The following is a 13055-nucleotide window of genomic DNA, read 5'->3' on the forward strand; positions in this document are numbered from 1 at the left end:
GACTTGTGGGCTAGGGCTCAGCTGCAGAGCTGAGTATTGTCAGGGGACGCAAGGGCTGAGACTCACTGCTGAGCCTTGAAACCTTGCCCAGTAATGCTGTGTTTCTGTGTCTGCCTCCCCGTGAGAGTGTGAGCTTTTTCAGGAGGGGCCAGGTGTGATTCTTTATACCCCAAGAGTCTGATAAAGACCTGGACAAAGTGCTCAGCAAATGTGAGTTGAAAGAATGTCCTGGGGAGTAAGTGGATGAACGATGGATATTGGTTTCTAGGCAGATGATGAGTGGATGGGTGAATGGAGAGCGGATGAGGGTTCCAAGTAGGTGTGGATAACAGACGAATGGATGGATGGACGGATGGACAGATGGATGGGTGGGTGGGTGGGTGGGTGGATGGATGGATGGATGGGTGGATGGATGGATGGGTAGATAGATGGATGGGTAGATGATAGATAGATCAATGAAGGATGATGAGTGGATATGGCATCCATCATTGTGCAGGTAGGTGGATAGATAGATTAGCCAATCAAGCAATGAACCGATCAAGCCCAGGGCCCTCCCTTCAGTTTGGGATTAGTCCAATTGGGCTGGGTCCTGAGGTAAGACCATTCCCATACCTGGCATCAGTAAATGTCCGGTATAACTATAGTGACCAGATTCTCACATGTGAATCAGTAGAGTCAGGCTCTGTTCTGAGCAGACAGAGATGGATGTAACAGACCACCCCACCCCAGGGAGATCCCAGCTCAACCAAGAGACACGGGTGCAAATAACCTTGGTGCATAAAAGCTGTATTGAGTGCAAAGCACCATGGGTAGATGGAGAGAGCAGGGTCCCTTCCATCCTGGGGGAATCAGGGAAGCTGGGAATGGGATGGCATTTAACCTGAGTGTGGGGCATCAGGGGCAGATTTAAGGGATATAGATAACAGCGTTTCAGATCCTCTCCCTACTTCCCCTCCAAAAGGTGCCCGGAGCAGAGACACAGGAAAGCGAATTCTAAGGATAACAATGAGACACCGTCTGGGTGCCTACAGGTAGATGAGCTTGACAGTAGGTTAGGTTAGACCCGTAGCTGGTCTTGCTTACCTGCCAGAAATGTTGGACAAACCAGTGGGGGCTGTCGGGGGTCTTTGTACCAGAGGAGTAACCTGGCCAGATATATATATATATTTGCATGTGTGTATGTCTACAAGGAGGCTTCAAAAAGGTCCTGGAAATTTTTGAGTTGCCTTTTAGCTCCATTTTTCCATGAGCTTCTAGAAGACCCCGCATCTACACTGCTGCTTCACAAATGCCCACAAATAGAGCAGCATAAACCACCACGCGCTCGTTAGCTCCTAAGTCTGAGACAGACACGGGCATGGTCGGGCTCTCCCTCAAGGATATCAGAAGGCTGTAATCAAGGTGCCCGCTGGGCTGGCCTCTCAGCTGCAGGCTGGGGAATTCTCCGCTTCCATGCTTACTCTGACTGTTGGTGGGATTCACTTCCTGTGATCTTAGGGCTGACATTCCATTTCCTCGTCAGCTGACAGCTCAGGGTATCTCTCAGTTTCTACGGTGGCCCACACCCTTAGCCGCACGGCCTCTGTCTTCAAGTCAAGGGAGCCCTGATTGCATCGTGGTTACTTACCCCTTGGGCTGCTTACCAGAAGGTCAGCAGTTTGAAACCTACAGCGCTCTGGGGGCAAAAGAGCAGGCTTAATAACACCATAAAGAGTTACAGTCTCAGAAACCCACAGGGCAAGTTCTACCCTGCCCCATGCAGTTGCTAATTGGCAGTGAGGTGGCATTTTTTTGTTTTGTTGTGGTGATGGTGGTTGTTGGTGAGTTTAGTATCTTCAAGTCAGCAACATCATGCCAATTCCTTCTCCTGCCAGAAGTACTACATTCTTTCTTTTTAATAAATCATTTTATTGGGGACTCATACAACTCTTTTCAATATCCATATATACATCCATTGTGTCAAGCACCTTTGTACATTTGTTGTCATCATCATTTTCAAAACATTGTCTTTCTACTTGAGCCCTTGGTACAGCTCCTTGTTTTTTCCCCTCCCTCCCCCACCCTCCCTTCCTCATGAACCCTTGATAATTTAGAAAGTATTGTTATTTTCCATGTCTTATACTGTCCAATGTCTCCGTTCACCCACTTTCCTATTGTCCATCTCCCAGGTTATATGCAGATCATTGTGAGGTAAACTTTAAAAATGTGAAAGGGGCATAGGGAAAAAGCTTCTGTATACAAACATTCCTGGGATGAGGTCCAGGTAGTATGGCAAGGGCCAAGCCAAATCCAGGGATACATATGGTAGCCAACTAAAAAGGAGGGGGGAGGGTGAAAGAAAGGGGGGGGGGAAAGACTTGGATAGCAGGGTGAACAGGGCACTAACCCACCAAGGGGAGGGTATGTTTATATAACTGATCACATTCTTGCAAGTAGAACACTGTTTTCAAAGGCTTATGCGGTAGATAAGGCCCACCAACTAATCTTCCCACTTTACATTCACCTGCGCATCAGGCCCACCTCCTTATCTCCCAATCTTACATTCACCTGTGACACGCGGAAACCCTAATAAAGGAGCAAAGCCCATCGTATCCCTAGTTCCAGGACATCAGGCCACCAACTAATCTCCCAACCTTACATTCAGCTGTGCATCAGGCCCACCAACGAATATCCAAATATGCCATTCACCTGTGCCTTGCAGCGTGCCCTAAGGAGGGACCAAACCCCATTGTGTACATAGCCCCAGGAGCTCAGGCTCACCAACTGAGCGACCTTCCATGGTTGATCGGGCCCACTGATTAATTTCCCAACAATACATCCATCTGTGCATCAGGCCCACCAACCACTGTCATAGCATGGCATTCCACTGCTCACCAGGCCCACCCAGTACACGCCCAACACCATGCAACCATGCATCAAGTTCACCAACTGATCTCCCAATCTTACATTCAATTTTGCGATGTGGTATACCCTAATGTTGGAGCGAGCCTATTGTCTCCACAGTGCAGGTTGACCAGGTCTAGGACTTAAGTGTTGACATTGAATTTACCTGGGCCACATGGCATGGCTTTATATGCAAGCAAAACTAATTGTATCCATAGTCCCAGTACATCAGGCCATGGAATAATCTCCCAACATTACATTCACCTGTGCCACTCAGTATTGCCTATTGAGGGAGCTAAGCCCATTGTAGCCAAAATTCTACTAGATCCAGCCACAAACTAATGTCCCATGCTTCCATTCACCTAGGCCAAGTAGCATGCCAGACTGAGGGAGCATGCCAACTATACCCATAATTTCAGTAGACCAGGCCTACCAACTAACCTATCAACCTTACATTCACCTGTGCCACAGACATGCCCTAATGAGGTAGCAAACTCCATTGTATCCATATTCCCAATAACCAGGTCTCCAAACTACTCTGCCAGCAGTAAATTCACCTGTGCCAAGTGGCAGGCCCTAAGGAGGGAGCACCCCCTTGTACCCATAGTTGTAGTCGACCAGGCCCACCATTACATTCAACTGTGCACCATGTTCAACAACAAATCTCCCAACCTATTATTCAAGTATGCCAAGTGCCATGCCAAGTGGGAGCAAAGCCCATTGTGTCTCCACACTCCCAGTAGACCAGGTCTACACCCTGAATTCCCAACATTACACTCACCTGTGCCACGAAGTATGGGCTCTGGAGGGAATAACGCCCATTCTATCCATGGTCCCAGTAGACCAGGTCTACAGCCTAATCTTCCAACATTACTTTCACCAGTGCCACTCAGTACACCCTCATGAGAGGCCAAAGCCCATTGTATGCAGAGTCCTAGTACATCAGACCCACCCACTCGTCTACCATCATTACAGTTGTTGTGCCACTCAGTCTGGCATATTGAGAGAACAAAGCCCAGTCCCAGTGGATGAGGCCCACCAACTAATTCCCCACATTTAAACTTAACTGTGCCACCTAATGAGGGAGCAAAACCTATTGTGTCCATAGTCCCAGCAGACCAGGCCCACTGACCAATATTCCAGCCTTACATTCAACTGTGCGTGAGGTTGACTGTCTAATCTCCCAACCATAATTCAACTGTGCACCAGGCCCACCAACTACTCTCCCATTTACCTGTGTCATGTAGCATGCCCTCATGATGGAGCAAACCCCACTGTATCCAGAGTTCCAGCAGACCAGACCCACCACCAAGTCCCCAACCTTATATTCAACAGTGCACCAGGCCCACCAACTCCTCTCCCAACCTGCCTTTCACCTGTGCCAGGTGGCATCCCCTAGCGAGGGAGCAAAGCCATACCATAGTCCCAGAGTCTTTACAGGGCATGCAGGGGGAGCAGCATTTGGAAACAGGAAGTTGTAATGGTCACCTCAGAATAATGCCTACCATAAAAGGAGAATGATGTTTCATCTAAGTGAATCACTAAATTGAACCCTGCCTCTATTGAGCTAATAAGCTAGCAATCAGTTCAGCCAATGCCGGCTGGGAGTCTAACAGAAAAGGTTTCATATCGAGGGCGTGGCTACCGCCCAGATCATTCACCCCACACTCGTGGCTGTAAGGCTCCAACACACCGGGGGCCATTTGCTGCCAGGGACAACTCAGTTCCTTTAGCCCCAGGGAGACCCCGTGTTACACAGGGTGTGGGGGTCTGAATAAAATTGGGCCCCCTGACCACCGCACCCCCCTGTGTCAAAGTCAACTCAGACTTGAAGCCTGCTCACCCAAAGGGGGCATGGCGATGTGCATCCATACCACCTACTTTTGAGCCCAGACTCTGAGCCCTGCTGTCCTTTGAGGAGCCAGGTGAGAGAAAGTGTTTGCTTCTCTTCCTTGCTATGCTTGGGCTCTGAGGGGCCTGGCGGGCCAGAAAGATGGCCACCGGTGAGGGAAACCGAGTCACTACATCACCTTCCCTCAAACAGTTGCCAACATCAGCCATCAGACGCTTCCTTGGGAAGCTGGCTCTATAATTACAGAGGAAACTATAAATTGCGCTTTCTTGATGCCAAGAACTTTATTTAACCTCAAACCTAATGCATCGTGTGTGCACACGCGCATGTGCAGGCCTCCGGGGAGAGGAGAGGCTGGCTCTCTTCCACAGCCATATTGAGCACTGGGTATTTTTGCACTGTGCTAATTTAGTCTTTATTTATACAGGTCTAGCGATACACTGTATACACGGAAACAAACCCTGCCGAGTATATTAATACTCCAGCCCAGAGAGGCACCGTGTCTTTACTAGTCCGGTGTTCTGGGAGGCCTCCCTGGGCTGCCGATAGCCATGTATGAAACCCCGTGCAGGGTGTGGTTCAGGGTCTGCTTGTCAGTGAGGGCAATCGGATGCCAAGCTAGATGGCCAATGGGGGGAGATGCGTAACGAAAAATATGGTCAGGGGGCGGAGCCGGATTCCAGCTCCAGTTTTGATGTGGATTGATCCTTGTTTGGGAGCAAAGGATTTCTCCTCTCTGGGCCTCGGTTTTTTCCTTTATAACCCGAGGAGGCTGGTCGTTTGTGTTTTGAGTTCCCTTCTAGGCTCTGGGGGTCTACACATGCAGTGCCCTCCCCCATTATGGGATGGAAGAGAGGGAGAGAGGGAGCGAGAGGTGAGGGAGAGGAGGAAGGAGGCACAGAAAGAAGAGAGAGAGGGAGAGAGCTGAAAGGGGACCAAGCCCAGCTGAGCCGCTCTGACTCCGATGCCTGCAGTGCAATATGCCATTTGCAGAAACAGAAGGAGGCGAGAGAAAGCTAGGAGAGGTGTGGTGGGCTCCCGAGCACTCTCCTGTGCGATTCAGTCTCTTGAGAAGTTAAAACAACAACTTTTCAAAGCCTGTTGTTCTGGTTAAAGTTCATTTTAGTAAGAGAAACATAGGACTCGGTATGAAATCAAAACGCGTTAAAATCACAGTAGAATTCTCTTACCGCCTGTTCCTTATCTTGAAGGTGGAGGCCAGCGGGCAGTGCCTGACTGGGGGAAAGGTTCTTGAGGGATGAAGAGGGAAAGGTGGGTTGAGAGGATAGAACAATGGTTGGAGGCTCTTATGTCAACAAACTTCCCATCGAAGGAGAGAAAGGAGTGATCCTCTAGGGCTGGGTAGATCTGCCCCGTTGAGTTTCTGAGAGGAGAGAAGGAAGACTGGGGAGGACGGAGAGCTGGGGAGGGAGGAGGACCGGGGAGGACGGAGAGCTGGGGAGGGAGGAGGACCGGGGAGGAGGAGTTATGGAGGAGGGAGAGCTTGATTTTAACCTATGAGAGGAACCATTTAAACCGCAGAAACTTAAAACCAAAGCCACTGCCCTCCAGTCTGTCTGACTCAGGGCGCCCCTAAAGCAGAGTAGAGCTGCCCCATAGCCTTTCTGAGGCTGCCATCTTGGCAGAAGCCTTTGTGGCCTAGTGGTCATGCGTTGGGCTACCAACTCCAAGGTCAACAGTTTGAAACCACCAGCCGGTCTCATGGAGAAAGACAAGGCTTTCTGCCACCGTTTAAGAGTTACCGTCTCGGCAACTCAGTGGGCAGATCTACCCTGCCCTAGAGGCTCACTATGAGCCAGCATGGGCTCGGTGGCCTTGAGAGACTTCTGACATGCGTAGACTGCCTCCTTGGTAGCAGCCCAGCACTTCACCTGCTGCACCACCTGGGCTCCTTAGAGCAGCAGGAGTGGCCACTAACACAGAGGAGACAGACAGCGCCGCAGGGACAGACTCCTGAGGAGGGGTCGGGCCTCTGGGGGAGAGGAACTGCAGTTCCTGTAGCTCATACTACGGGCTCTGAAGGCCTGAGATTGCAGAGGAAGGGGTTGAGGTGTGGCGTTGGAGTTGTGGTAGAGGTTTGGGGTGCTAACAGGGACGCCTGAGCGCCCCACTGCTAGGGACTGAGAAGAGACGCAAAGGTGGCTGACAGAGGTTCTGCTGGCAGGAGGGAGACGACAAGTGGTGGGGTGGAGGGTGGGAGCAAGCAAGCAAAAAGCAAACACAGATGGGCCCAGTAGAGGAGCAGAAGCCTTTAAACCAGCGGTTCTCAAGCTGCCTAATGCCAGGGCCCTTTCATACAGTTCCTCATGTGGTGGTGACCCCAACCATAACATTAATTTCGTTGCTGCTTCATAACTGTCATTTTGCTACTGTTATGATCCATCCTATAAGTATCTGATATGCAGGATGTATTAGGCGACCCCTGTGAAAGGGCCGTTCGACCCCCCAAAAGGGTCGAGAGCCACTGCTTTAAACTCTGCCCCCAAGTCAGTGCCTGAAGTGTCCAGCTGGGCACCTCCTTCTGGGAAGCTGGGGTCTCTTTCTCAGAACTTCTACGGACCCTGAGGTTGGGAGGGCCTTTCAGCCCAAAACGACACCTTCAAATCGCCATGCTGGTTGTGAGGAAAGGGGTACAGGTGGGGGGAGTGTCAGGGAGAGGCCCAGGCCTGGGATACGGGGGTCTGAGTGACCTTGAACAAGTCATGTAACTACTGTGGCTTTGGTAATCTTCCAGGTCCCCTGGCCTACAGCAAGAGGGAGTCATGGCCACTCATACAAATCCTGGGATGACCACTCCCCCTTGTGCCCATCCCATGGGGCTCTCCCTGGCCTAGACCCACGTTAACTACCCAGCCTCACCACCAAGTACCCCCAACACAAGCTTTCCACCTGAGCCTGTGTGTCTCAAGCATAGGTTTTGCAGTCAGACGGCCTGTTTTCCAATTCAAGGGCCGCCTCCTCCAAGAAGCCCGCCCTGATAACAAGTCCTTGCTGCTGACCCTGCCTTCAACCCCACCACGCTAACCTATGGCATTCCGGTCTGCTGTGCAGCTTCTGCAGATGCACCCTCAGGCAGTCCCTAGCTCCCGCGTCTCCCAAAGGACTTGCCACAGCCATCCACACTGAGCACCTCCTGGTGCCGGGCGCTGTGCTCAGGAGCATGGCCCTGCCCTCGTAACTGGGCACCAGCTCTCCCCCCAACCCCACGTGGATCCCAGGTGCTGAGAGGACATGCAGTTGGGTGGAGGGGTGGTAGCAGGGAAGGTTTAGACATAGCATTTCAACAGGACCCCAGAGTTAGCCTGGAAAGAGGTGGGCGCAGCCCAGGAAAAGACAGAGGGAGGAGGCGTGTTTCAGGTCCAAAGCCTAACTGTACCAAGACCCACAGGGGTAAGGGGGGGAGACTGGGGGCAGGGACGGGCCACACTAGAGCAACCAGAGGTCCAGGTGGGTGGCAGAGGCTTGGGAAAGGACCACAGCAGGATCCAGCAGCCCCCTCACCTCAGCAGCCAGATGGGGCCCTGAGGGCCTAGTCTGGAAATCAGGGCTTTTCTGCTAAGTGCAGGCAGGTGGGGGAGGCCGTGTCCTACCTGTTTGTCTGTCTATCTGCAGCTACCGAACCCTGGCCACGGAGCACGAAGGGCTGATGCAGAAGTACCTGCACCTGCTGCAGATTGTGGAGACAGAGAAAACGGTGGCCAAGCAGCTGCGGCAGCAGATCGAGGACGGGGAGATCGAGATCGAGCGGCTGAAGGCGGAGGTGACCTCGGTGTGGGTGGGGGGACCTGGCTGTAGGGGCCCATAACCTGCTGGGTCAGGCTGGGCAGGGGCGGGGAGGCAGCTCCAATCCAAGATGGACAGTCGACCACCAAGAGATTGCAATGGGGAATGGATGAAAGACACCCCCTCCTGTGAGTCACCCCCTCACCATGGGACACACCTAACCCAGCGCCCAGGCAGAGGCCAGCCATGGAGCACAGGCTTCCTCCTGCTGGCCCGGAGGAGAACTAGCATGGTCATGGGGAGGAGCTGAGGGGGTGGACATGCAGGTGATAAGGCTCCAAGACCTCGGGCAGGCTCCAGCATCCCCATCAGACTTCACTTACAAAGTAAAGTGATGGAGAATTTCAGGTGGAGGTCTCAGAGCGTTAAGCCCCAAGTTAGGGGGCCCTTCTGGGCATGGGACCCTGCCAACCCTGCCTGGTACATGTCACAAGACCCAAAGCCAGGTTGTCCATCAGCAACAAAGCCCTGATCCGTACAGTGACAGAGTGACATCCTCTTGGGCCTTTAGATTCGGTGTCCTGCCTCAGGCACGGCATCAGGCCCCTGCCCAACAAGTTTCATGATTCAGCCCTCCCTGCCACCCTGGCAGGCTCACTCAGGATCCTTGTCCATGAGGAGCCAGGCCAGAGGTTCTCCAAGGCCCTGCCCAGGCTCACACAGCCCAGAAAAGGCAGACCTGGGATTGTCACCCAAGCCTGTGGCCACTTTGCTAGTCTTCCCACAACACTCTTCTCCCAGGAAGCCCAGCACAGGCCTGCATGCTCTCTGAGCCTCTGGGTTTGTTCTGGAATCCATCCTGGGACCAGCCCCAGGGGTAGGCCAGCACAGGCCCCTCCAGCCACATTGAGCCCCTGAGAGGGGCGAGGAGAGGCGTCCGGTGCCAGGTCCGGGTTATTTACTCTGTGATAAGGCCATATGCACGCATACCTTCCTTCGTTCACTAAATTAGCACACCTGACCACCTGCCACAGACCTGGGGAACCCTGGTGGTGTGGAGCTCAGTGCTCGGCTGCTAACCAAAGGGCTGGCTGTTTAAACGAACCAGCGTTCCCTGGGAGAATGATGTGGCAGTCTGCTTTCGTTACAATTTAGTCTTGAAAACCTTCCAGGCGGTCTGACTGTCCTGTGGTGGTGCTGTGCATCCAAATGCACTCAACAGCAAGGACCCCCAAGCACCCTCCTCTCTGGTGACCCATGCCTGGCTCCTTAGGGTCACTGTGCACAGCCACCTCTAGGTCTTTGCCCAGGTGAAGGCTTCTGCTGGGAACTCCTGCCCATCCCCACTTGTCCCCACCAGTGAAATCCTACCACGTCAGATGGCTCCCCCTGCAGACACCTCCACCCTCTGTCCTCTGACATGCCCACACTCACAAGCCACTTCAGAGCCACCTCCCCGTGTGTCTGCCGCCTCCTCTCACCTGGCAGGAATTCCTAGCATGCCTGGTCACCCTCTACCTGGCCCTGGTAGACAGTAGTGCTGGGGGGAACGGGTGCACAAATCCACCAGGTCCTGCGGTGGCCTCAAGGGTCCCATCACAGGGGGAAGGGTGCTGTCACAGTGCTGCAATGTGGCCCAAAGAGAGCACAGATAGGCTCTTGTGCCCTGTGGCCTTGAAGAGTCTGGGTGGGGGGTAGGGAGGTTGTAGGTCAGAGAAGAGGTGATTATAAAAAAACCCGAGAGCCCCCTGTGGTGTGGGGAGCAGCAAGCAGGTATGTGAGTGAGTGAGTGAGTGAGTGAGTGAGTGAGTGAGTGAGTGAGTGAGTGAGTGAGTGAGTTAGGCACTGAGCTATCAACTGAAAGGCCAGTGAGTGAAACCCACCAGTCACTCTGTAGAAGAAAGCTAAGACTGTCTGCTCCAGTAAAGCTTCATAATCTTAGCAATGATGTCCTTCTGATACCCAATAAAATGTCTCCAGTCCCCCATTCCATGTATGCCTGAGGATGCCCACCTCGCACGCTCAGGTCCTGCCCTCCTGGCCCATCACGTCACTTCCACGGCCGCTGTCCTCTTCCCGGCCTGGACTCCACTTCATCCCACGGCTGTCAACATGGACTCGATCCCGCCTCAATGCTTCATGGCTTAAAACACCCCCCGCTGATGTGTGCATGACTGCTCTGGGGTTCTACTAAGGACCCTGCCTCACCACACGCCACCCCTCTCAGAATCCAGGACAGGGGCGGCTTCCACCATCAGGAAATTCTCCATCACAGGCCAGCTGGGGAGAGGATCTTGGTGAATGACACCTCTACTCGAGTCTCATTGGACAGTGCAAGTCACGTGACCGTGCTCAACTTCAAGGTCATCTGAGGAACACGATCCTGCCTTATCCAAGGAGAACCAGAATATCAGCAAAGGCCCTAAAAACTAACACCTGTGGCTCCTCCCAGGCCCCTCAACTCAGGCTGTTTTATGTAACAGACTTCTCTAAAGTTCTGTGCACCAAACCAAAAACTAAACTCACTGCCATCAAGTCAATTCTGACTCATAGAGACCCCATGGAACGGAAGAGAACTGCCCATGAGTTCCCGAGACCATAACTCTTTACAGAAAGCTTCGTCTTTTTTCCTTTGGACCTGACTGATTGTTTCGAACTGCTGACCTTGGGGTTAGCAGCCCAACACACAACCACGATGCCACCAGGCTCCCTAAAGGTTTGTATGCAGTGGAGACATATTCCACCACAGACGGACAGACGGCTTGGAAACACTGCAAAGACATGTCCCTGCAGCAAGTCTTTTAGGCTGTTCTGGGGCTGCGGGCTGCCATCGAGTCACCCTGACTCAGGACAGCCCCGCACACAGTGGGATCAGATGGGGACGATCCACAGAGTGGGCACTGGCTGGCTTGCAGAAGTACATTGCCAAGTCTCTCTCCATAGTCCGTCTTAGTCTAGAAGGTCCACTGAACTCTCAGCATCAGACACTGACGGTGGCAGGGGGCAGTGCATTGGCTGGCAGTCAGACCCACGTGTCCACGTGGAAGGCAGGAAGTGGACCTCTGGCCCTCTGCCGCCCTGTCACATCCAAGGACTGCCCGCTGGCCTCCCCTGTCTGCACATCCCCCTGTGCCTTTTTTGTTGTTTGTAATCTCTTCCTCTACCGAGACGCCCAGCCTGCGGCCGGTGGTGTGCTGGGCCCAGCCCCTCCCAGCTTGCAGGAGCCGATGGTTACGTTTCTAAGAGTTTGGTTGTTAAACCATTGGTCGCCTGAAATGGGCCGTAGTAGGAGTGTTTACACCATGGCTATTGGCAAGCTCTGCCAGTTCGTTTTCTTTCAGAGAGCTGACGTGTAGCACCGACCAGCCTAGCGCTCAGTCTGCGTCTCTCTTCAGGGCCAGTTACATAATCTGTGGAACCCAGTGCAAAGCGAAGCGGTGCCTCTGAATAGTGGTTGGCAAAGAAGATCCAATATGCCTCCTCCTGAAGAAGAAGGAGCCCATCTGTCTTGGAAGAAGTCCTGTCAGAATGCTCCTCGGAGAAGGAGGACAGCGTGGCTTCCTCTCGCAGGCTTTGAAGATATCATCAGGAAGGCCAGTCCCTGGAGAAGGACACCGTGCCTGGGAAAGCGGAGGGGGCAGCGACAGCAAAAGAGAAGACCCTCGACGAGATGGACGACCCCGTGGCTGAACCCCGGGCTCAAACATACCAGCTGTGAGGCCGGCGCAGGACAGGCGGGGTTTCCTTCTGCTGGACACAGGTGGGGTCGCGGTGAGCTGGAACCTACTGGGAGACATCTGACAAGCGCAGAATGGAAATGCCCTCTGGGCTTTCAAGGTGGCGAAGGACGGCATGAAGCCAAGGGTTGGGTCCTTCTCGGTGTGGGTCTCTGGGAGACTGCCCAGGTCAAGGGCTCATCAAGCCTGTCTCCCCCCATCTACGCCTTCCCCACCCCGGACTTGCTCCACGGGGACCGCAGGGGCTCACACCCAGGCCCGGTCATTCTATTTTACAAAGAAGATAAAGTCTTGGTCTCTTTTCCCCCGCATCTACACCATTCCATCAACTCTCGCCTTTCATAGCCCAAACCTCAATCTAGGAACCATCCAGACCCAAGGAAACAACGACCTCAGAGAAGAATCCTCCCTCCCAAGAAATGGTACTCAGTCTGGGACCACTTCATTTTCGGAAAGCCAGTTTTCTCCTGGCTGTGATTGGAAATGAATGCGCAGAGAGGAGTCACCGCCCCCCCCCCACACACCCCACCCCTGGCAGGGTCGTGTAGGCCTCTCGTGAGTGTTGGGATAATTTACGGAGGCACTCAGGTCCCTGGACAGGCGAATCTGGAAGAAGCTGAAGAGGCCTCTAGCTCGGGGTTCAGGATAAAAGCGTAGTCGTGGAATGTGTTTGCAGACAAACTTGGCCGTGGAACCTCTAGCTATACGATAAGTAAACAACGGAACTGCTCTGGAGAAGTAGGGAAGGAAGGTCTAACCCCTGCTCACCCAGTACCTTCCCTCACCAAGGCCCACCACCCATGCCCTGACCCCCTGCTCTGTCTCTACGAGCCCCCCAC

At 53.3% G+C, this 13055-nt stretch overlaps 1 protein-coding gene across 1 annotated transcript in view; it reads left to right on the top strand.

The window, feature by feature from the left end:
• Nucleotides 1–13055, top strand: part of RASGRF1 (Ras protein specific guanine nucleotide releasing factor 1) — a 101748-nt gene that overhangs the window by 25174 nt on the left and 63519 nt on the right. Inside the window, exon 3 of the mRNA XM_075535770.1 lies at nucleotides 8369–8516. Coding sequence (XP_075391885.1) covers nucleotides 8369–8516 — 148 coding nt within the window. The remainder of the gene's footprint in view (nucleotides 1–8368; nucleotides 8517–13055) is intronic.

The sequence above is a fragment of the Tenrec ecaudatus genome, chromosome 17 (assembly GCF_050624435.1).
Source record: "Tenrec ecaudatus isolate mTenEca1 chromosome 17, mTenEca1.hap1, whole genome shotgun sequence".
In the NCBI taxonomy this organism is placed as follows: Eukaryota; Metazoa; Chordata; class Mammalia; order Afrosoricida; family Tenrecidae; genus Tenrec; species Tenrec ecaudatus.